Below are 25,380 nucleotides of genomic sequence, written 5' to 3' on the forward strand. Positions count from 1 at the left end.
CCTGACAGAAGAGGGCAGGATTTGGCACTTTGAGGAATAAAAATAATTTCTGTATAATTGGAGATAGTAGAGATGGGAAGGGGAGGATGGTTATAAGTAGTGACTGCTATGGTTTGAATATTTGTGTCCTCTTCAAATTTATAGATTGAAATCCTAACTCCTAAGGTGATGGTATTAGGAAGTGGGACTTTTGGGAGGTGATTAGATCACAAAGGTGGAGCCCTCATGAATGGGATTAGCGCTTTTCTAAAAGAAGCAGGAAAAAGCTCCCTCACCCTCTCTTGCCACGGGAGGACACAATGAGAAGGCACTGTCTGCGAATCACAAAGCAAGCCCTCACCGGACAAGGAATCTGCCAGCGCCTTGATCTTGGACCTACCGGCCTCCAGAACTGTGAGAAATAAATTTGTTGTTTTTAAGCCACCCAGTGTATGATAGTTTGTTTTTACAGTAGCCTGAATGGACTAAGACAAATATGAACATGAAGGGCAAGGGGTTAATGGCTAAGGGGATTAAGGGAGAGGCTAAATCCCTTTGACTTTTTGAGGAAAGGGCCTTATTTAAATCTCAAGAGCTCAGATGCTTCGAGTAATTCTCCTTCAATGATGGGTAACTTTCTCCTACAAAAAACCTTTTTATAGATCATCCAGTTCCCACCAGACCTTGCATAGATTAATAAACAGAATCCCAAAGAGGAAGTGTGATCATCTACAGTTTTTCAGCCAGCATAGTTGTACGGCCTCAGACAATACACCTTCTGATGCAGCTCCTTCCAATAGAAGTACAATGGGAGTCACAAAGAGTCACATATGTAATTTACATCTTCTACTAACCACATTTAAAAAGAAACATATGGCATTAACTTTATATTTTATTTGACTCAACATATTCAAACTATTTCAACATGTAATCAATAGCAGTCTTAGAAATTCAGTGTATGTTTTGTTTACCCTATGGCATATTACAATTCAGAAACTAGCCATGTTTCAAGCCCTAAGTTCGTGGATTTAATACTGGACACTGCAATTCTATGCCTCACTTTCTTTTTCTGTGAAATGAGGATAAAATGAGGATAAAAGCGCCTACGTCACTGGTAAGAACGTGAGAACACTTGTGAAACACCCTTTTCTCTGCCTCGCATGTAGGAAGCGCTCAGTAAATCTTGGTTCCTTCGGTCTTTCCTCTCAAGTCTCCGCCCCTTTCCCCACCCCCTTCAGGTTCCCGGCGGAAGCAGTACTGTCATAAATGCAGCGCGCTTTACGATAACCCTGCCTTTAACTGCAGTGTGGCCCGCTCGCGCGTCGTGCGCACTTTTACCTCATTGGCTCTGCGGCCGGGCTCGCAGCGCTTTTCGGCAGTGTGGCTGGAGCTGCTAGCTGCTAAGAGGGGCCGCGGTTTGGACGTGAGTGGAGGGAAGCAGAGTAATCGGTGTTGGCTGGGCTTGGAACCATGGACGTGGGCGAACTTCTGAGCTACCAGGTAGGAGGGACGAGAGGGTTGGGGGACCGTATCCACACTCGGGCAGGGGTGGCAGGTCACAGCACCATGGTCCCTTCATCTCACCTCCTCTCACCTTAGTCTCGAGCCCCATAGTTTTTCATGCCACCGAGGTCCTAGCCTCTCATTTCACTTCACTCCCCCTGGAGACCCTTCTGGGCTTTTTCAATTCATTCCTTCTCAAGGCTCGACTCCCTTCTTCTCAACTCCAGTCTCGGCCCCTTCTCACCCTACGCTGGGGCCTTGTTCCCTTCAACTCATCTGAAGGCCCCAGTCTGTCTTCACAACCATCCCACTTAAGTTCTTTTTACCCCCAGCCGTTGAATTCGTGATGGTGGTGGGAGAGCACTGGTCTTTCTTGCATTTGAGCCCTATCATCTCCATGACTGGCCACGTGGCTTTTGGACAACTTATTGCACCCTCTTTGAGCTTCAGATTTTGTATATGTAAAACAGAGACAGTAAATCTGTTTAGTAGGATTGTTTGAGGCCTCTATTAACTTGTGTATGTAAAGTGTACAGAGCTGTACGCATATTAACTGCAGATGTTGGGAGATGTTTGCAGTTCTAGCATGGAATAGGTACCTAGGAATCTTGTCCCTCTTGCTTATGATACTTGTGGGGAAACAGTGGCCCAGAGGACAGGAAGAAGGACTTGTCCAAAATCACTCAACAAGTAGGAGCTGGGATTATAGCTCGGGGTCTCCTGGCTCCCAGGGCAAAAATTTCCTCCCTCTTTTGATTTCCTAAAGAGGCTCCCTGTGAGAGGCAGTAGAGCAGTTCTGTCCAATATTGTAGCCACTAGCCACATTTGAAATGGGATTGGTATGAATTGAGAAGTACTAGAAGTGTAAAATCACTCTGGATTTTGAAGACTTAGTATGAAAAAAGTAAAATTTTTATATTGACTATGTGATTATATTAATATATTGATTAAATGATCATTATGAATAATGAGCAACATTAACATATATTTAAAATAAATTTTACCTATTTTTGTTTACTTTTTAATGTAGCTACTAACCTTTTATTGTGGCTACATATAAAATTACATATATAGCCAGCCTCATATTTGCATTGGACAGCCATGCAATATAGGGAATAGGTAATGAAGAGTCGTGAGTCTGGAGCACCCTGTTGTTTGGTATCTCTGTTTTGCTACTAAACGCCTTCAGTAACTTTGAACAAAATATTTAACCTGCTTATGCCTTGATTTTCTCATCTGTATATGAGGGCAATGTTGGTACCTACCACATAGGTCTGTTATGAAGCTTAGACCAATGCTTATCAAAGAGTAAGCATTCAGTAAATGCTAGCAATTACATTCATGCCACTACCTTAACCCCTATGCAAAGAACTGACTTTGGAGACTAGACAGCACTTGTAAGCAATGGAGGAGATATAGTCAAGAGATTTCTCTTTTTTAAGACAGTAATTGAACGTGACAAGAAGAAAGGAAATAGAGTTGTGGAATGAGTGGTTGTATGTCTGTTTGGGAATTGTGGAATGGCTAGCCATTGACTCATAGAATATTAAAACTAGAGAGGTTCATTCATTTGCTCAACAAATATTTATTGAATCCCTACTATACAAGGCACTGTGTCCACTGAGTATACAACATTGAACAAAACAGACCAGTTTCTTGCTTTTGCGGAGCTTATAGTCTGGTGGGATAACGAGATAATAAGTGAATAAACAAAAGTTCAGATTGTGATAAGTGCTTTCGAGAGTATTCAGGTAATACTATAGAACTGCACTGTTTAGTATGGTAGCCACTGGGTACATATGACTGTTAGCAGTTGAAATCTGGCTAGTTTGAACTGAAATCTGCTCTATGTGTAAAATACAATATCTAAGATTTGGTATGAAAAAAAGAATGTAAAATATATCATTTTTATATTGATTACATGTTGAAATAACACTTAGGATATATCGGCTTAAAGAAAATATATTACTAAAATTAATTTCACCTTCTTGAAAACTTTTAATGTGGCTATTAGAAAATTTAAACTCGTATATTTGGCTTTTTTGTGGCTTTCAGTATGTTTTTATTGGACAGGGCTGCTAAAGAAAATAACCCCTGGGAATGAGAGACAGGTCCTTTTACTTCAGATAATACGGACTGGGGAGGACACTCTGAGGAATGGACGTTAAAGGACTGAAGGTTAAGAAGGAGCCAATCATGTGCAAGGGGAAAAATGATCAAGGCGGAGGGAACAGCAAGTACACAGGCTATGAGGTAGAAGCTGGTGCAGCCTGTTAGGGAATCAGAAAGAGCTTCGGTGTAGCTGGAACATGGTGGGTGAGCAGGAGTATGGCAGGTGATGAAGTTGGAGATGTAGGAAGATAATAGACTATGTAGACCTTCCTGTGGGCCATGATAAGGAGTTTGAATTTTATTTTGAGAGATATTAAGATAACCTCATTCAACCCACTTGTTTGCAATTGAAAAGTGAACTTCATTTTGGTAAAGGGACTTCCCTAAGGTTGTGGGCCAAGGTAGTGGCAGAGTTGAAACCAGAATTCTAATCTCCTTATTTCTAGCTCTGTTCATTCCTCACATGTGCTATTCATGCATTTTCTTTTCTGAAAGATCAATGCCCACTCCTCCTGTTCCTAAAAGATAGTACAGTCTGGAATCTAGTCCGTAATCAGTCAGATGCACCATCCTTTTGTGGAAGTCATAAGGATCACCTAAGTTAGTAGACATAGAAGCTTTTTGAAAACAGTAACATTTTATAGATATGAAAGATGCATTACTTACCTACATCATCATTCTAAATCTTTATAACCGCTCTATGAGGGAGGTGCTGTTTTTAATCCCTGTTCCATGGATGAGGTACAAAAAGTAACTATCTCATTGCTGGAGCTCCTAACCACTGTGTTATACTGCCTGCCTACTATGTGCCAAAAGCTGAGCTGAAGCGCTTTCAAATGAGTTCTTACATTTCATTCTCAACACGCCCTTTGAGGCGGGTGGCCTGCCTTTCTTATAGAAAAGGAAACTCAAGCTAGAGAGGCCAGGTTACCTGACCAAGGTCAAAGAGCCAGTAAAGAGCAGAGGTAGAACTGGAACCAACTGAATACCCAAATCTAGTTTTCCATTTTGTTTTCAGATTTTTAAAAGCTTTAATTGAAGTATAGTACATATATAGAAGAATGCATAAATTTTAAGTGCCATTCATGCATTTTCCATCCTTTTGTGGAAGTCATATTGATTATAGTTATCAATATGACTACTTAAGTTCATTTCTCAGGGACATTTGGCAACAAAGTCATCTGATTTGAACATCCCCACCTCCAGAGTTTGAGTCAGTAAGTCTCCCACAGGACCTTAGAATTTGTACTTCTTCTAAGGTCCCAGGTGATGTGATGCTGTTGGTCCAGGAACCACACGTTGAGATCTTCTGGTCTAGAATGATCTACATTTCTTTTCTTTCAAAATTTTTTCCAGCTGAGATATTCTTCTCCCTTTTCATGCGTAAGTTATACTTTTTTCAAGATATTGAGAGCAAATCACTTAATCTTTCTGGGTCCCAGTTTCTTCATATGCCTAATGAGGGGGATTAAGTAAGTCTCTCTGAGGTCCCTTCTAGCTTTAAAATTCTGTGATACTAATTATTTAGGCCAAGAGTTCCAAAGGTTTCAAGGGAAAAAAAGCTTGATGCAGTAGAATGAACTGGGGCTGAAAATCTGGAAGATTTGAGTTTTAATCCTACCTTTATCATTATTTATCTGAGTGATTCAGGACAAGTCACTTCCCTCTACATCATTTTTTAAAATCACCTATGAAATGAGGGGATTGGGCTGTATAACTTTCGATTCTTTTCTTTCCTAAAATTCAGCGACTAAGGTAAGCAAAGAAAATATGTAATGTCAAGAAATGTTTATTAAAAGTATTTAACATTCTTGGGTGCCTACTAAATTTCATTTTTGCAACAACTCGGTGAGAAGATTACAATTTTCTGCTGAGATTGGTTCTTCTAGTAATAGAGTTAGGCAGCAAGGTCCTCTGCATATGCCTTATATCCTTGACATATGTTAACTATTCATTTGAGAAGACAGGAGAATTACAATGTGGACAGGAGATGTTGGAAAAAGTCTTAAAGAGGAAACCGATTATGTTCCCAATATAGAAATGTACTTTTTTGATGCCTTCAGGCTTAGACATCTCATCAAGAAGTGTGCCCAGCAGTTTCTTGGCTGAGAAGATTCTGCTGCACAGACGCGTGTATGAACTCCAGGGCATTCTCATTAATACTCATTCCACCAAAGTCTGGAAAAAGTTCTTACATCTGAAGTTTTGCAATAAGAAATTCACTCTTAGTGCAGCTTGGCTCAGTTGGAATGACTTGCTTTTTGACATGAGAAGCATTCTCTTTGAGGCAGATTGGGGTCAGGGACCCTCGTTTTTGGCAATGTTGCAGACACCCTCTCCTCTTGTCACTTATCAGCAATATAGCATTTCATTGGATTGCAGGTGCTTATAGGAATCTATAATCTTGCTCCTTTCCCCTTATAATTTTTTTTGTAATCAAAATTTTTAATGACAATAAATGAACAGGAACAGTATTAAAAGAAAGTATTTGAGAAAGGGAAAACTACTACCCTAATCCAATAAATATTTTTATATTCCCATAGTCCTTATGTATTTTGCATGGCTATAACTACTATGTTTTGTGTTCTATATTTTCAATTTAACATTGCCAGAAATATTTTCTGTGTTTCTACATAATCTTCATGTTATTTTAGTGTTTGCATATTTTTGCTTAAGTGATAAGACACCACTTTCCCCTAAATCGTTCCTCTATAATTGAGTATTTATGTGATTTTCAAGTTTTTGTTCTTGGAGCTAATATTGCACTGAATTTCTTTATTCGTGTGGCATTTTCCCCCCCTCCCATCTGTCCTTAATAATTACCATTTCCTGTGCTAAGTATTGCACATACTAAATTTATATTGACATGGTCTGGACCTTAAAGGAGCAAGACAGACATTTCAACAGCTAACTGTGTGAATAAAGTATTATGGGAACACGATCGAAGAACTGATTGGCTATGCCTGGAGAGGGGATGTGTTGATGGGGATGGATTTGGTTTGGTCATTGAAAAGGGAGATGACATTGGAAGCTTTGATGAATGAATAGGAATTCTGTGGGTAATAAAGGAGGCTGAGGAGAGTCGTTCTTGACTAGGATTAGTGAGAGCAAAAGCATGGGACGAACTGTTCAGAGCACCGAGGAAATGGAGGGGAGTGGCAGGAGATGATGGGGTCGCCTCAGCTGGAGTTATGTTAAGCAGATCATAACACTCACATGAGATTAATCTTTTACCAGTTTACAGTATTAAGAGCAGTGCGGTTTCTGGTTTTACTGCAATCTTGATACTATACTGGTTGTCATAATTTAACTTTTTTCATTAATAGTAGGTATATAAAGTGTTCAGGTTTGCTTTAATAATCATTTTTCCCCTTGTGTGTATTTATCGTTTGTATTTCTTATCATCTCCCTCTTTGTGTTAAGGTAGTGTTGTGGTTGAGCTTTTCTGTTGTGTTTTTTGTTGATGATATGTGTATGAGAAACTATATTGGAAGCCCAGACACTTAGTGCTCAAATATATTTTTCATTCTGTGGTGGCCCCATTTTGCCTATAACCCTGAGAATATTATCCTAATATATCGTTTTATAGCATCATTTTATATCACTCTTTTTGCATAACAGTTAGGCTGGTGCTTTTTGAAGTTACTTTTTGTTAGCAGTGAGTATAAATAACAAAGAGCTATTCTCATATGCTATTCCCATTGCAAGGTGTTTTCTGTTTCATCTGCTGTGTGATTTTTTTCTTAAGTTCATTTCCTCCCTTTGCAACCTTCTCATCCTCCCTCTTTCCCCCTGGTGCATTCTTTTCATACTCAAAAACGCCTATTTATGTGCCTTCTTGCACACTAAACAGTGAGCTTAGAGGCAGGGACGGACCATCACCTAGCAGTGTCTTTCCCATCAGTGATGTCTAATAAATGATTGTTTAATGATTAAGTGAATGAACTAGTACATTCAAATTTGTTCTGTTTATTTCCCCTTTTTCGGAAAGCTTTTGTTCTAATACCTTGTTTGCTTGCTGGCTTGTATCTCTGCTTTCATGTTAGACTTTAAGAAAGTTTGATTAAAATCTTTTACTTCAGTTTCTCAGTTGTCCTCTTCCTTATCACGTCTTGCTATTCTTGCTACAAAACCTACATTCTTATTTTAACTTTTTATTTTGAACTGATTATAAACTTACAGAAAATTTGCAACAATAGTCAAGAGAGTTTCCATACACTTGCCACCCAGCATTCCCTAAAATTAACATCTTTTATAACTATAGTACAATGAACAAAATCCAGAAATTAACATTTATATGCTAGTTACTAAACTACAGACAATTCAAATGTTACTAGTTTTTCCACTAATGTCCTTTTTCTGTTCCAGAATCCCATATTACATTTAATTGTCTTTTTCTTTTTCTTTTATGATCTTGACATTTTTGAAGAGTACTGGTCAGTTTTGTAGAATGTCTAATACCCATGTTCTTGAAGGTTGCCGATGCTATCTTGGCCAAAGGTTTTCTTGAGCCTCATTATTCTTGACTCTTCACTAGAATTGGATTTTGTAACTCTGTTTCTAACCTTTTTAAAAGAATGCATCCATTTTTCTTTGGGCACCTTTATGTAGACAACTCTTAGTTCACTAGCTCTGATTTGAGTTTATGTGTCTATTGAACATTCTGACCAGATGTTATGATATCACATAATTCTTTGCATCTTTCTACCTGTCCCGCCACCTACCCCCTGATTTTGCATTTTAATAATAGAGTATCTCAGAATTTCAGTCAAAGATGAAAGACAAGGTTCTTTTCCTCGTGGATCACACAAACTTGTGAGCAGAGGTCTAGCTCCTCTTTCAGAGTCAGGAAATATTAGGAGCTGAAAATGATTAAGTCACAGTTCTTGCTCATGGAGCTTACAGTCTAATGGGGGCATCCCGCAGATTTGAAAACTGATAATCCCAAATGCAGTGTCAGTGCTGTTTACAGAGATGTGAACAAGATGCAGTGGCTCAGAGGCAGAAACAGCTCTGCTGTTGGGAAGGCTTCGTAGAGGAGTTGTTCCTTCTTCAGGAGTCTCTCTGTATCTCTTCCTATTTCAATCACCATCATCTTAGTTTCGACTTGTTGGACTTGGTCAGATAAGTAGCTTTCTAGTTGATTTTACTTTTTATCTCATATCAGCGTGGTAAATATACGCTTATTTTCTCCATAGGCCAATAGAACATTCTTCTCTCTGATTATATAGACTCCAGTCCTACCTATTTCGGCTTCCTTGGAGATAGGTCTTATTGACATGCCTAATCTTTCTGCAGTCTCACTAGGTGGACACTGTTTAAATTGGGGGATTGAATTTATAAGGCTTACCCCAATAGAGAAATTTTCATACATACAAATGGCTATACTGGAGAATGTGGATGGTTCAAAATAGCTTGTTAGCACTGCTGGAGAAAATAATTCAAAGCACATGACCTTCTGAGTATGCCCATTAGGCATCTTTTAATGTTAAGTATATGAACACAAACTCCTGGTCAGACTCCGAAATCCACCTCTGTCGCTAGTTATATGACCTTGGTTCAGTTGATTAACCTCTTTAAGCCTCAGGTCTTCATCTTTAAAATGGAGATTCTATAATAGTGTTTATCTCTGCCTCACCATCTTTTTAAAATAAATCTCTGGTTTACTGTCCTTTTTTTAAAATACAGGATTAAGTGAGACAATATGGGTAGTACTCAGTAGTATAGTGCCCGACACTTAGTAAATGCCCAGCGAATGTTAGTCATTAATTTTTATTGATATAATTACAAACAATGTACGTGCTATAGCAAAAGAAAAAAAATCTTTTTCTTGAATTCTACAGAGCTGTCTTAGTATTCCCAAGGTCATTGGTCCCTTGGAGATTAAGGTTTAGAATGCCGTACAAGGAAATGAGAACAGTTTGTCACCCACACATGCCACAACATAGAATTGTTCTCAGTAGATTAAAGCACATCCTATTCCAGCACAGTTAGCAGTCATTGTTATCAAGAATTATGTCATCGACACAGTAATTCTTTTCCCCAGGTCTCTTTCATATCACTAAGATATCTCAGTTTTCCTCTTTTCTAGTGCCAGGAATCTCATTTACAAATTACTCCTTTCATTTTCATTTTCTTTTTTCCCCTAAGATTCCTGAAAGAAGTGATTAGTTTTGGTCTGAGTCTTGTGTAGCTGTAGAAATGTTGGAGTTAGGAGAGGTATAGCAGGAATTCTCTTACCTTCTCCAAGATGAGCCATTTGATTTTAGTAAAAAACTTTTTCTTAGGATTCCAGAAGTGACTGATCTGAAAGTGTTGGCCTAAACTTTAGGACCCCAGCTTTAATGTGGTTTGGTAAATAGAAACTAGATTATCTTCATCCCAAGTTCAGCAAAAGATCTAGGGGGACTACTGCAGCACCTGTTCCTCTCTTAACTCATTAGAGATTATCAGTTGCCTGTAAACAGATTACCTGCTTTGGCTCCTTAGACTTCCATTCACCTACCCAGCAGTGTCCAAAGTCATTGACCCAACTGATAAGATCCTGAAATCAAGCACAGAGTATTACGATGCTTCTCTCTGAATGTGCTGACTGTATTCCAAAGGCAGCTATGATTGATTATTGAACAATTTAGCATTATGCATGTACTTGTTCTATTAATACATATAATTGAGGATTGATTACATTTTTTACTTGACCCCTCTTCAGTTAAGAGCAATTAAGTTTAATATTACTTTTAGGATCTTTCATAGTCTTAAACATTAACAGTACATCAGTCCTCTGCCGGTGTTTCATATTGGAATGCTATCTTTGCAGGTTCGGATACAAAGAAAGGAATTGTAGCTATGGTTTGTCCTGTTATCTTTTACTGGCCTTTTGAATGTTAATGCTTCCTTGGGAATAGCTAGTAGCTTCTTATATTAATGATAAGGGAAATTTGAGCATTTCAAAGAAGCTAAAACATGGAATAGGGCCTCTGGCCGAAGTAACTCTGTTGGACAGGGGAAAGCCGGGATGCCAGAGAATCAACAGAATGCTGAAATTCAGCAATTAAGGAGGACAAGAAAAAGATTACCATTGATGAGTTAGGAGTTGTAGCTGAAAGAAGCCCATAATGAAGTTCCTTTTTTAAAAAGGTAGTGCAGATAGTATTGAATTGTACTAACTCCTCTTCTATCCGGTGTTTCTCATAAACAGATTTTCCAGGTAACTGAAGCTTACAAGTGGAGCGAAACTGCTAGAGCAGGAAGGGCCTAGCTAGGATCTCTTCCAGCCTCTTTTTACAGTGGGGAAGGCAGGCCCAGAGAGGGAAAGTGACTTGCCTCAGGATAAAATGGTCTTCAGAGCAGCGCTTTTTCTGTGAATGTGCCTCTTCCTCCTTTACATATTCAAAACGTGAATTTTTCCTCATTATATGTGGAGTTCTTTCTAAAACGAACATTCTTGCCTTTCTTAATAGGTTACACTGTTATCTCAGGATCATTATTATGAATAAATGTTAATTATGTTCAGATAGTCCCATGATCTCTTGAGGTGTGGAAAACTTTTACTCCTACATTAAAACACTGGGAGTGTTAGAGAGATTGTGAGTTTTTGTGCCTATAGTCTATAGTTTTTTTTGTTTTGTTTGTTTGTTTGTTTTTTGTTTTTTGCTTCTCTTTGGTGTCAGCTGTCACTTCCTAGTGTTATTGTTTAATAGAATTTTATGTATCATTTGAGGCCTTTTTCGCTTTTTTTTAATGGTGTCATGAAAAGCTGAGTTTGAATGAACGACGCATTGGTATTCTTGGTCATCTTTGGACAAACTGTAAAACTTTAGGGCTCTTCTAGTAGATACTGAAGCCTGTTAGAGACTAGGAATCATGTTAGTATAACTTGTCTTTATTTTCCATTTAGCATTTCCTCTAGCCTCTTTTTGCCTACCACTATGATCTTGGGGACTGAAGAATATCGGAGCAGTTGCTAATGCTCACTAATTAGTCTTTCAGGAGAAACTAGCCCTCACAAATAGGGCCTTAACCTGACTTTCTATGGAGTGCCCCTTTTTTCATGGCTGCTTACCTTTCTGGAGTGGAGCCATTTATCCTGATTGCTGGACCCAATATCTTTAACCTAGTCTTATATCCAAATTCACATGCCCACCGGCCTATGAAATCTAGATTGTAGCAATCACCTGAGACCCTGTGTGCTTGTTTCTGACTTGTTCATACCTCTGCCCAGTTCCTGGCTTGTGCTTGGTCCTTGACTCTATATCTCATTTCCTCTCTCTCTTTTCCCCTCTCCTCCCAAAGTGCATGAGCTCATGTGCGCGTGCACATGCGCTCACACACGTGCACATGCGCTCACACATGCACACACACACACACACACACACACACACACACACACACTCCAGCTTCTTTTGGACGTAGTATGTATCTGCTCTCTGGTTCCCAACTGCTGGCTGGTTGGGACTGGACCTACCTCATATAGTGTGCCTCATATGGTGTACCCTGCCCTAACTAGATGTTTAGGACCCAGCCTTTGGTAATCACCATGGCCAGCCCATCTGATCCTGTGAAAAGACAGTTTGGACAAGACCTTACCCAAGAGGCTTGCTGTTTTTCTAGTTCTGCAGCTTTGAGAGTCTACAAGTTCTTCATCTTGGTCTTGTCTCCCTTTGCCATTGTTTCCTGGTCACTCAGTAGGGGTTGTTGAAGAACCAACCAGTGTTTCTAGGGCCTGTGACACATGCTCACAGACTGTGAACCAATCTAGATATTTGAGGGTTAGTAAATTTCATTTGGATTAGTGATCCATATTGAATCTTTCATTCTTTAATTATTCAACAAATATTTATGAAATGCCTACTAAATGCAAGACGTTATACTAAACACTGGTGCACGAGACGGTTGCAGTCCCTTGTCTTTATGGAATTTATATCCAGGGAGGCATGATAAACAATAAACAAGAAAAATAAATACAAATAAATAAGAACCAAACAAGCAAACAAATACTAGGTAAACAAAAGCAAGATATTCAAATAGGGATATGAAGGAAAAAAACGGGATGATGTCACAGTGATGGGAGAACATCAGAAGGTTTTAGAAGGCCTCTCCGAGGAGGTGACATTTGCGCTGAGAACTGAATGAGAAAGATCCAGCTATATGAAGTGCTGTGGAAATAGCAATGTAGGCCAAGGGAAAAACCTATACAAAAGCCCTAAGGTGGGAATAAGCTTGTCATGTTTGAGGCAGTGTGGCTGGAACATAGTGAGTGAGGACAGGATGGTTGAGATGAGGACAGAAAGGTCAGCCGTAGGGAGGTGGGGAAAGCCTAACATTTTCAGATTTTATTGTCAGTACAGTGGGAAGCCATGGGGTGTTTTAAGCTGTGGAGTCACACAATTTGGTTTATGTTTTGAAAGATCAGTGCATCTATGGAATGGAGAAGAGATTTTAGGGGAACAATCTGGCCAAGTTAGTTATTCAAGGTGGGGTGGAATTCACCTTTGTGCTACAGAGGGCTGCCGCGAAAGCTCATGCTCTCCCTGGGATAATTGCTTTCCTGCCTGGGTTGTTTTCAGAATCTCCCAGTTCTAAACATTTAATCTGTGCTCTGGCTTAATCAAGAAGCAACACTTCTGGTGCCAGGCTTGGCACAGAAGATGTGGGCATGGTGCCTATTGTCAAGCACCCTGGCCTGGAGAGAATGAAGAAAGCAGCTCCTGGTGGACCTGAGGACAATGCAGCTGACCCTCAGCACCTGGTAACTTGTAGGAAGCTTTGGAATCCATAAACTTTATGTGCTTCTACAAAACAGTTGCAGATGGTCTGGACTGATGATTAAATATCACTGCTGTTTTGTCCAGATCTGCTGTGGCCATCCTCTCCATGTCTGGTTTTATATTACAGTGGGTAATTAAAGGGGCACAGCCATTTCTGGTTACTTCCAGGACATCTTTTTTCAGCTGGCTTAGGGAGAAATTTTAGTTTCTGCCAGTTGTATAAGTGACTGCAGTGAGCAGTGGCTGTGAACGGCAATTTTTTGTTTTCAAAATTTAAAAAAAAAAAAAAAAAACTTGAAAAGAACTTTCCCTAATGAAAGGGAACAATTGCCTGCGTCTGCTGTCTCTGCTCATTCTCTGGTGGGAGTTCTGCCATCAGACTTGTCAGAGTTGGTTCAGGGGCTTTTTCTCCTGAGTTAGCACATGGAGATCTGAACGGGCAGAGATAACACAACTTGCCAATGGTATGAGCATATCTGCAGAGGAACAGACTTCCTTCTGACCAGAGGGGCCATTGGTGGGCATTGCTTACCACCGATGACAGGACTTTTCAGCACATAAAAAGAATTGCTTAAGCATTACCTGAGCTGGGCAGTTTTTATGGCTTAAGAGTTTCAAAGGCCTTCAGGCTGCTCAGCCTGCCAGTGTGAAGTCACTGTATATTATCCCTCTGGCTCCTCGCTGGGGATCCTAACACCTCACTTTGCATAATGAACTTGAAGAGACAAATCTTGATTCTTTTACCTTTTTTTTTTTTTCCCCCAAAGATTTCTTCTTCCACCCCCACAGAACTTATAAGGACACAGGAGGCTGAGTGGGGAAAATGAAAAAAGAGAGGGTGTCTCTGCCTTCTGGCTGATATGATTTATGCACATGATCACACGGGATTCCATAATGAAGACTGCAAATCACTTTCCATTCTCTGGGAGCCTGTCCCATAATTAGAAGATTAAACATTTGGTTTAAATTAGTAATTTTCTCCCTACCTCCTCTGTGTGCCGAAAACCACCATTAGAGCAAGATGGAGACTGGTTAACTGGTCTGATACTGGACTCCACATCCTATTTGTGATTGTCAGCAAGAGGTGAGGAAGTCTTAATTTAAAAAGCAAATTTTAGTCATGGTTCATGTTGTGTGAGACAGAAGCACTTCTGACCATGCGAACTTTCTTTTGCTAAGTACAGTGAGTATAGCTTTTTTTGGGACCATGACATCAGCCTAACAGGATAATATTGGGAAGTAGGTGTGCAGCTGGGCTTGAAATATTGCCTGTGTGTTAATGGCAGATTTGCCTTCAACCAGCAGATTATCTTTGTGTCTGTGGGAGAAGGGGATCACTTATAGGGATGGTATATCCTGATTTGAAGTGAATGAACAGCAGCTCATAGAGGAGCTTATAGAAATTGTCATATTTTTTAATGAAATAAAATAATGTGTTTCCTCCTCCCTGTGCCACACAGCCAAAAGAACAAAGGGCTGGGAATTACCAGGTATTGAAGCCTACCAAAAGCCAGGCATTGTGCTGTTCGATTTGTATATGTTATTCCTGAAGGCAGCCCTGAGAAGTCAGTATTCTTATTCCCATTTTGTAGATGAGGAAAGGAAATTCACAGAGGTTTAATAACTTGCCCAAAGATACCCAGAAAGTGGATGATAGAATCTTTTTACTAATAGAGGGTTCCGGTGGATAGAAGTAGCTTAAAGAAATACCCTAGAGTAGAATGCAGCAGAATGCTACCATCACCCTACATCGTACGTGCCTCCGGTCTACCACGTATATCATTCTTGTCCAGCAGAACACCATGCGTTGGTTATCAAACCCAGGAGAGCAGAACACTGGGTATTAGTTACCGATCCCAGGGGGATACTCTTTAACACTTCTGTCCGTTGCATTTTGCTATTGGAGTCGCCAAGGAAAACACAACATAGTCAAGTGCTGCATGGAACAATACTTTACTCAATGTAGAGCAGAGACAAAGCAACATCAGCTTCAGTATGTGAGGGTTCCTTGTGCCTAGCGCACCCCCCTCCCCTGCAGCCATGCAGGGCATTTGGCCGGCATGCACCCCTCTCTCTTGTAGCAGGAGGACTCCTGCCTGAAAGCTAGTGATGTGCCTGAGGGCCATTGACATACATGCTTAAGCAGAACAAAAGAACAGTACTACTCCATGAGCCTGAAAGAGGGAAAGATATTCCCACACAATGAGATAGGCCCGGCACAGGCTGTATGGACTCCTTATATTTTGGTAAGGAAGTATTCCATGCCCAAGGCCCATTCTTATGCAGCTGAGTGGAGTTTTGAAATACTGCATGCACGAGACTGCATTTCTCAACAATTTTTTGTTGGAATTACTTGATTTTATGTCTTTCTTTCCGGTGGATTTTGCATTCCCTAAGGGCTGTGAACAGATCAGTGCCTGCTGTATGGAAGATGCTCAATAAATGTCTCTTGACTGAAGAAAGGAAGAATGAGAGATAAATGAGTGAAGCAGTGAATCACTGATCGGGTGCTGAGTTGAGGTCTCCTCTAGGTAGCTTATGTTGGGACTTGGCACCTCTGCAGTTGCCTTGTCTCTCTTGCCTCTTTCTTGATGGGGAGTAGATTAAGCTATGTTTGTGAATGATAGTGGCCCTCGTCACAGGAAACACTGGGTTGGGTGAAACTCGCCTTAAGTAACAGTAGATGATCTCCATAAAAACCTGATTCCAGTACAGTAATACCTGAGAGTTGACTGGTGTTTTTTTTTTAAAGACTGCGAGTTGTCTCTAACTCCAAAGCAAAAGATTGATTGATCCATTTATTTGCCGAAGATTTACTGCAAGTCTACTGTGGGCCATAATTGCTGTTTTCTCTTTACCCAGCTTTATTGGCAAAAAAAAAAAAAGATATACAAACAAGAAGATTAGTTTTTATTTTGTGTGGGTCGTATCTGGAATATCCATTTCTATTTGCTATTTTTTTTCTTATTTAACATTTTTAAGTACTTTTTCCAGGTTAGGCTTTTCCTGAGGAGGAAACAGTGATTTGCCCAAGGTTACACACCCCAGTGGTAACAAACTTAGGTATCTGACTACTAAAGCCCATTTTCTTCTCACTGTACCACATTCTCCTATTAACGGGTCTGGTTTAGCATCAGTTTCTTACGTGCTTTATGTTTCATACAGGCCTGAACACACGTGGGTTTCTAAAATAGAAAGTAGTAGAGCTGCTAAATGGTTACTTAAGTTTAAGTAGCTTTGGGAAACAGATCTGTAGTAAACACAGAAGCCTGTTAAGGCGGGATGATTCCCCAATCACGTGGTGGTGGTATGATGTATGGAAAGCTTTAGGCTTAGGTTGACTGGCGGTGTTTGAATGGCGTCTCCACTGTTTTCTAGCTCTATAACCTTAGACAAGTCGCTAAACAAGCCACCTGAGCCTTGGTTTCCTCACTTGAAGACACCGAGAATGGAATTAACAGGATTAAAAAAAAAATCATGAAATGTTAAGTTCCTGGTACAGAAGCACGCAATTAATGATAATTGTTATACAGCTTGGATAATCAATTAGTGAAGAAGTTGCAGGAAGAATTCTTTGATTTCTTTAAATCATAGCCTGTGATTCTCTGACCTCAGTGCCTCCTAACAAGCTCTTTGTGAGATTTATATCCAACTTTGCCTATTGAGGCCCATCCCGGCTTACTTATGCAGCTTTGCTGAAAAGAGGTAGCTGGCTGAATTCCCTTGTGTGTAGGGCTTTTCAGCCAGTGTATCTTCTGTGTTTTGGGGTATGTTTACTGGGATTCTCAAGTTTCTAAGTAATTTCAGTCAGAGACAGGTGAGTAGGATTGATGTCAGGCTGCTTTAACACAGGTGGTATAAACAAGATTAAGAGGTTGTTGAAAAGTTATCAGTGGAGCTCTGGGGCTAGCTTTCTGGAGTCATTCTAAATTGACAGTTAATGGGTAGTTTGCCTTGATGGCTCTCTCTGAGTTGGTAACTGACTAGAGATTCACCCACATAGGAAACCTGCTTATGAAAATTCACTTTCCTTTATCAGAGAGTAAAACTGTCATGACGTGTAACAATGTCTTTGCATTATGCAAAACAAAACAAAACAAAACCCCCCCAAAAGAGTTGCCATTGCACTGTTTTACAATACCATTTTTTAAGGCAGCCAATTCATAAGTTTTTTTTTGATACCGTAAACCTGCCGAGCTTTAAAGAAAACTTTAAAGGGGGGATGGTTCAAGAAAATTATTTTATTCATTCATTCATGTACTTATTAAGACACTTACTTAATTATCTTAACCCTTGGTAGAATTTCGTCCTCCCCAGCAACATATGTGTTTTGACTTATGTGGTCAACTAGATGCTATTACTAGGAAATTGAGTATCCTAAGGTGTTCTTGAAGTGAGCAGTTATTAGTTTAAAATGACTTTGAAGTCAGTTTTATAAGACTCCCTGAGAGAGAATTGCGGTAGTGGAGATAGAGCTTGTAGCGGGAATTTGTAGGTGGGCGAGAGGCATTTACCCAGGCTACCAGCGAGTTCCATTTGATCGTGCTCCACGTGGCTAGGTGCTCCAAGTTTTTTGTGTGTAGGAAATATTTCTGACTCTTAAGAATAACTCATTCACCATCATTGTATTTATTGGGAATGGAGGTATTTTGCTAACTCTAGTGGTTTGTAAAGCTTCTAGAAATAGTAAAACCTTTGAGTTAAGGAAAATAAAGTACATCTTAGCCAAAAGCAGACATAAAGCCATCTCTTTTCATTGTTTTCGATGGACTCATCAACAGGCATGTATTGAGGCCATAACACTAGATACTTCAGTCAAGCTGAAAGGTAGGTAAATCAGCACTCAAGTGCTGGAGAGTATCTTATATAATCATGCTATATTTTCAGACTCTAAAGAATTATACATAATTTTGAAAAATGCCCTTTACTCAAGGTAAAGTTTCATGTGAGTTCTGTCTTCTTTAAAAGAAATGTGACAGATATTATGTAACAGACTTATGTGGATAAGTCTTAAGCTATAAAAGAGATAATAGTAATAGTCAATGTCCTCCTAGGCTCCTGAAATCAAAACCATGTTAGAACTCTTAAGGAATTAGTGAGCAACTAAGAAAGACCTAAATTTTTTAAATGAATAAAGTGATTCGTGTTTCACTCATCCGGATCATTCATTTCCCCTTCCCATTTTCTCAAAGCATCTTCACTTTTTTGGTTTCCTGTCTGTCTTCCTGCTGGTATACACCCTTTCCCCCCAATCACTCCTCTTTGAAAGAGGAATGCAGTTTTGAATCTTGGCGATGACCTCAGGGGCAACTTACAGAAAAGATAATTAAAGATTTCCTTGCCCCACCTTAGTCTTAATGAAATTGGCCCTTGCTAGAGGCAGTATTCCGCTGTCTGGAGACTTCTCTGTCAGCATAATTGCATGTGACAGGTGTGCCATGTAACTGGCAAAACCACTGTGTGGGCCTGCTGGTTGCTGAATGCATACTCTACCTCCCCCCAACCTCTGTGACATACACTTACAAAGTATCTAATAACTTTTATGTCACCCTAAATAAAAAGTGCATTTATTGTATTGAGGCTTGGTTTAAAACTACAAATAATTTAAAATAGCTTTGCCATATTAATTTGCTATTAAGTGTTCAAAGATTCAGAATGGACTGTTGTTAATGGTAGGTTCCCCTGAGCTCAGTGTGGGTTCCCCAAATGATTTGGTGAGGGAGTTCTTACTGAAATCTACGTATAACTGTTTCTGGGTAGTGAGTGAACTTAAAAACGGGCAAGGAGGGAGCTTTCCTAGCTAAAGCTAAGGGCAGCAAAGTAGCAGAAGGAGTTTTAATGTTGGTTGAAAGGTGAAGGGAGAGATGATGCAGATTATGCCTTTGAGATGATAGTTTCTGAGGTTGTAACTAAGGAAAGGGGTCTGCTCCTACAAAAGTGAGAGATTTCAGCCCCAGTTCTGTGCTTCAGGCTCAAGTCTGAGTCTGATCACTTCCTTGAGTCTTAGTTGATTAATCTGTAGATTATGAGGTCGCTTGAATCTGAGTTTTACTATTTATTCTTACTCTCCAAATGTTGTTTGGTGCTGCCATTAGAAAATTTACTAAGCTATATATAAAATATAGCTCAGGTACAGAACAGATGAATCCTGCTGGACTACAGTTCACCCTAATGACTCAAGGAACTCTGAGAATATGTATACATTTGCTGATAGTGAATTATGATTCCTGGGTAGTTCATTGGTTTAGCTGTCCTCTCTCGTCTCTCATTGGTTTAGCAACAATGAGTGGTTAAGTGCATGCTATGAGCTGGGCACTGTTAGGTGTTAAGGTGTTAAGAGCAAGGGTCAGATCACAGGTTCCTACCTTGAGAACCTAGTTTGTGATTTAGTAGAGGAGACGGAGATTTATTAATGCATGTATTGTGTGCTGATAGACGTATGATATGAGATACTGCTGAGGAAGCTCAGAGGTCTTACTGGAGTATTTGGAAGACAGTAAGAGAAGGTGACCTGTGAGCTGGGGCTTAAGGCTTGAGTAGGATTTCTCTAGCTGGAATGAAGGGGAAAAGGAAGGCGATCTGCTATTCATGGTAGTGCTATATGTATTTACCCAATTCCAAGGCATCGTTTAAATAACTGAAGGTGACTCCTGGGTCCCTTTCCGAATCTTCTCTAATTCCCTTATTGGTTTTTCCTATAGCAAGGTTTCCAGGCCCTGTACTATCCTGGTCATGCATTATTTAGATTGAAATGCCTCTTTTAAAGTGTGCTGACTAACTCAGTTTCTTGGGACTGTAGCCAAATTGGGTGTTATGCTTCTAAATAATGTACCCTTAATATGAAATTAGCTTTTAAGAAATTAAAGTTGGTCATCCTGTTGATTCACTGAATTTGACATTTACTAAAACCATCAGCTCTTTGCTGAATGAATTGTTTTTAAGTCACATTTTCCCTGGCAGGGACTTTATATATTTGCTATTTGAGTTTAAACAAAAAAGCTCTAACTGCTCATACTCCTAGTTTAACTACTTATGGATCTACCATTCACACACGCTTCTCCGTCTACCCACTTGAGTAACTTTGCGAAATGTCTTGTTGAGATAAAGGTGCACTATATGTATTGTAAACCCCTAACCTTAATCAGCAGTGACAATATCAAGGGATTACAACCGATTGGGCATGACTTGTTCTGCATGATCCCTGCTAGCTTCTAGTGGTTCTCCCTTTTCCGTTAAGTGTGTACATAACCATATCATTTTGCCAAATTTAATTCAGATCTTTTTTTAGGAAATAAAATATTACAAATACAGTTGAAATCTCCTGTGTACCCTTCCATAATCCCATTTTATTGTGTACCTCTCCCTAATTCAATTTCTTTATTACCTTTCTTAGAAGTAGTCACTGTCCCCAATTTGGTGACTATTATTTTCATGTAGTTTTTACTGTTACTACTTAGTATGCGTCCATCATCCATTGATCTTTGAAATTTTCTTTTTTCTTATTACAAATATGCTCCACTGAACATTCATTAAATATCTCCTTGTACATATTCCTGAGCCTTTCTCTAATAATTCTTCCTAGGAGTAGAATTGCTGGGCTAGACATAGCTTGTATGTTTCTTAAGCATTTTTAGGCATCACCAATTAGCTCTGTACTTATTTCCACTCCTTCCACTCAGCAGGTTTTAACAGCTCCTGGATCTCACCTCTCACCAACTGGAGTAGTGTCAGATTTTTATTTTTTTATATTTGCCAATCTGATGGTATCTCATGGTTTTTATGTGTATTTCTCTGATTTCTTTTTTAAAATTTAAGTTATTTAAACTAAGAACAGTCACCTATTTCCTCCCCACCCCCCATCGCCTCCCCCCACAACCCAGCAACCATGAATCTGTTCTCTATATCTATGAGCTTGGTTATATACATATGTATGTATATGTATTTTTAAGTTTCACATATAAGAGAGATTACCTGATATTTGTCATTCTCTATCTGACTTATTTCACTTAGCATAATGCCCTTGAGGTCCATTGATGTTGTTGCAGATGACGAAAGTTCATTCTTTTTTATGGTTGAATAATATTCTGCGTGTGTGTGAGTATGTGCGTGTGTGTGCGCATATCACAGTTTATCCATTTATCCATCGATGTGCACTTAGGTTGTTTCCATATCTTGGCTATTGTAAATAATGCTGTAATGAATGTGGGAATATATACATATTTTTAAGTTAATGCTTTGGTTTTCTTCAGATAAATACTCAGAAGTAGAACTGCTGAATTGTATGGTAATTTTAGTTTTAATTTTTTGAAGAAACTTCACACTGTTTTCCATAATCGTTGCACTGATTTACATTCCCACCAACAGTGCACAAGCGTCCCTTTTCTCCACATCCTCACCCACACTTGTTATTTCTAGTCTTTTTGATAATAGCCATTCTAATAGATGTGAGGTGATAATCTCATTATGGTTTTCACTTGCATTTCCCTGATGGTTAATGATGTAGAGTATCTTTTCTTGTACCTGTTGGCCATCTGTATGTTGTCTTTGGAAAAATGTCAAATAATCTTCTTCCCATTTTTAAATCAGATTATTTTTTGCTATTGAGTTGTATGAGTTCTTTATATATTTTTGATATTAGCCCTTATCAGATATATGATTTACAAATATTTTCTCCCACTCAGGTTGATTTTTCATTTTCTTGGTGGTTTCTTTTGTTGTATAGAAGCTTTTTAGTTTAATATAGTTTCACCTCTTTAATTTTGTTTTTGTTTTGATTCTGGTGTCAGATTAAAAAAGTCATCACCAAGACCTTTGTTAAGGAGCTTACTACCTATGTTTTCTTCTAGGAGTTTTATGATTTTAAGTCTTAAAACCAAGTCTTTAATCCATTTTGAGTTATTTCTATGTGTGGTTTAAGATAGTGATCCAGTTTCATTCTTTTGTGTGTGACTGTCCAATTTTCCTAACACCATTTATGAAAACACTGTCCTTTCCTCATTATATATTCTTGGCTTCTTTGTTGTAAGTTAGTTGACCACATATGTGTGGGTTTATTTCTGGGCTCTATTCTGTTCCATTGATCTATGTGTTTGTTTTTATGCCAGTACCATACTGTTTTAATTACTGCAACTTTGTAGTATAGCTTGAAATTAGGGAACATGATGCTTCCAGCTTTGCTCTTCTTTGTCAAGGTTGCTTTGGCTATTTGGGGTCTTTTATGAGCATTTTTCTGATTTCTAATTGGATTGGTTCCCTTTTTACATGCTTATTTGTGACTATTTTTTCTTTCGTGATCATAATTTTGTCAAAAATTGATTTTAAGTAATTCTAAAAGTTTCCTGTATATATAGGACTTTGCAGTTAGTAATTATTAAGAGAAATTGCATCCTAGGCTCTGTTGTCTTTTCAAAGTGCTATATTTCGTACAACCTTACTTCACTATCTTATTCTGTGAGGTAGCAGAGAAAGGGCAGAGCATTTTTATAAATGCAGCACTGACAATTCAAATGACTTACCTAAGATCACGTGACTCTTAAGTGATTCACTAGAACACCTGCTAAAATGGAGGTAGTTTACCTTCCAAAATTTTACTGGTATGTGCCTCACTTAGCCTTGATAAATAAAGAAACTGAATCAACTTTTAGCTTTCTAATACAGCTGCAGAATTAATCAGAGAAGATGTCAAAGTAAATCATGGATGCTAAAAGTATAGTTTATACTTCTTAAGAAGAAATCTATACATGCTTTGGAGGTGATATGAATATATATTCAGGCTTTAACAAGGAGTAAGAGTTTTTTGTTAGGAAAAATTGATTAAGTAGAGTCTTCATGACTAGCGATTTAAATCATCAATCACATCCATGTTACTTGTCAGCCAATCAGATTATGATCATGTGAGACTGTTGGTGATTTCAGTTTTGATACATTGATCCCTTCCCCCATTATGGACATTGATAAAACACACATTTTCAAGTAATTACTGTGATCTAAGTACCTGTAATTTTTTTTTATTGTGAATTAGGTAAATGAGTGTTCTGTTTTATATTTGCAATGACTTTGAGATTTTGAGGAATTTTTGAGGAAAGAGTCCTCTAGAAAAAGAGATAGTAAATTGCCATGATTCATTGATTTTTTTTTTAAAGCTTTGAGTTTTACAAAGACATAATAGATAATTATGTATGTTATCTGTAATTTTCACTAGGATATTTAGTAAATATGTGATGATAATTCTTTACATTGGTATAGTGCTTTAGAGTTTACATAGGGCTCCTTTGTAGGGTGTTTTAATCATCACAACAACCCTTTGAGGCAGCTAGAAATTTCTGTGTCTGATATTTTTGATCTCTAATTATGAACTTTGGCTGGTGGTAGTTACAGCTTTAGAGATTGTGAGCTTTTTCAGTTCTGGTGCCTTAAGCAAATTTGCAAGAGATCCCTGATGTTAACTTTGGCAGGTTTCATGCCTGCAAATATTGATTGAGCCAGAAGTCCTAGTTGTAAAATGTCACCAGTGAATGCGCAGCCAGCGAAGGCAAGGGAGAACTCATTACTGCAGCTCCTCTGTAACTTCTGGGTCAGGCCACTCACTACCATCTGGTAAAAATTAATGTTTGAAAACCCCCTTTTATTCTGACAAAATGTAATCAGGCGAGGTTAACAGCAGATGACTTCTGAGCATTTCGAATTGGTTAGACCAGTCCGTCCACAAACCTGGGTTTGTGACATTCCATATGTCTGATTACATTAAGAGGTATCAGCTTTAAAATTATGAAATCCCAAAATAATGGTACGAAAGAATTTCATTATGTCTGTACTTCTCTTTCTCTGTGTTGCATGCATACCCCCATATTGAAAGTATTTATTCTGAGAAAGAAAAGGCAATGAGAGAGGAAGAAATAGGATTATTGTCTTGAAATAATCTGAAGATTTTTTTAGATGTGAGAGTGAGACGAAGCCTGTTTTATATCACTTTAAGGAGAAAGATTAGGGACCAGGGAAGGAAATTGTGAGTTGAAAGGTTTCTTTTTAATTTAATGAGCTAAGTGATCCAAAGATAGAGGGGGCACAATTTAGGGAGAAGCTTAAGTTTCTGGTCACTGGAAGTGTGCCAGCCTATGCCTAGCAGAGATGTTGTAAAGGGGATTCGCACCTCAGATAAGTGATTGGGTCAGATCAAGGGTTTTTAAAATCTGGACTGTCTCTAATGCCTCAGAATTATTGCAGGAGGGAGCGAATCCAGATGTACACAAGCATTTTCTGTAGAATGAATCTCAGTCTCTCAAAATCTCTCTCAAAATCAATACCTAGCGCTCTCTCTCGCGCGCGCTCTCTCTCTCTCTCTCCTATCATAAATGTAGGAATTAAAAATGCAAGTTCAATGAAAAGTGCTACCAAATAGATAGCAGTGTATTTGTTGTCATTGCATCCTTTCTCAATCATTGGATACTAAAAAATGCAGCTAGGGTTGAGGTCTGTCAGATATTTTGACATTAAAAAAAAAAAGATCCTCATTTTAAACCTATTAATGGTTAATACCCTTTCCAACATTGAGGTTCTTTGATTTTGAATCAGGTGTTTCAAAGAGAAGTAGGAAGCTATATATATTGTTTTGGGCCAAACTCTGCTTACACTTTAGAAACACTACCCTTTACATGCATGCATATATACATACGTGCATATACATGCATGCATATGTACATAAATGTCTGTGTGGAAATGATTATCGTTCCTAGGTAATAGATTGAAAAAACTCAAGACTGGAGAGGGTAAGTTACTTTCCAGGGCTGCTAGTGGAGGGGCCAGATTTGAATTTAGGAAAATCTGACTCCAAAACTCATTCCTCATGCAGGATATCACCAGTGCAAACAGGTTAGGAACGACTAGTTAGTATGGTAAAGAAGGGAAAAGCACTGTATTGGGAATTAGAATTTGTATTATCGCCCATCACAGACAAGTTGCTTACACCCAATGGGCTCAGATTTCCCTATGTCTCTAAAAAGAGGGATAAACTAGATTGTCT

At 38.8% G+C, this 25,380-nt stretch overlaps 1 protein-coding gene across 1 annotated transcript in view; it reads left to right on the top strand.

Moving 5' to 3' along the window:
- The first annotated feature begins 1,276 nt into the window (after window positions 1-1,276).
- The window catches only part of CTNNBL1 (catenin beta like 1), a 139,085-nt gene continuing 114,981 nt past the window's right edge, over window positions 1,277-25,380 (top strand). Inside the window, exon 1 of the mRNA XM_006921801.2 lies at window positions 1,277-1,479. Within this exon, the coding sequence (XP_006921863.1) occupies window positions 1,450-1,479 (30 nt within the window). The 5' untranslated portion in view covers window positions 1,277-1,449. The remainder of the gene's footprint in view (window positions 1,480-25,380) is intronic.

Source organism: Pteropus alecto, unplaced genomic scaffold (genome assembly GCF_000325575.1).
Source record: "Pteropus alecto unplaced genomic scaffold, ASM32557v1 scaffold45, whole genome shotgun sequence".
Classification (NCBI taxonomy): Eukaryota; Metazoa; Chordata; class Mammalia; order Chiroptera; family Pteropodidae; genus Pteropus; species Pteropus alecto.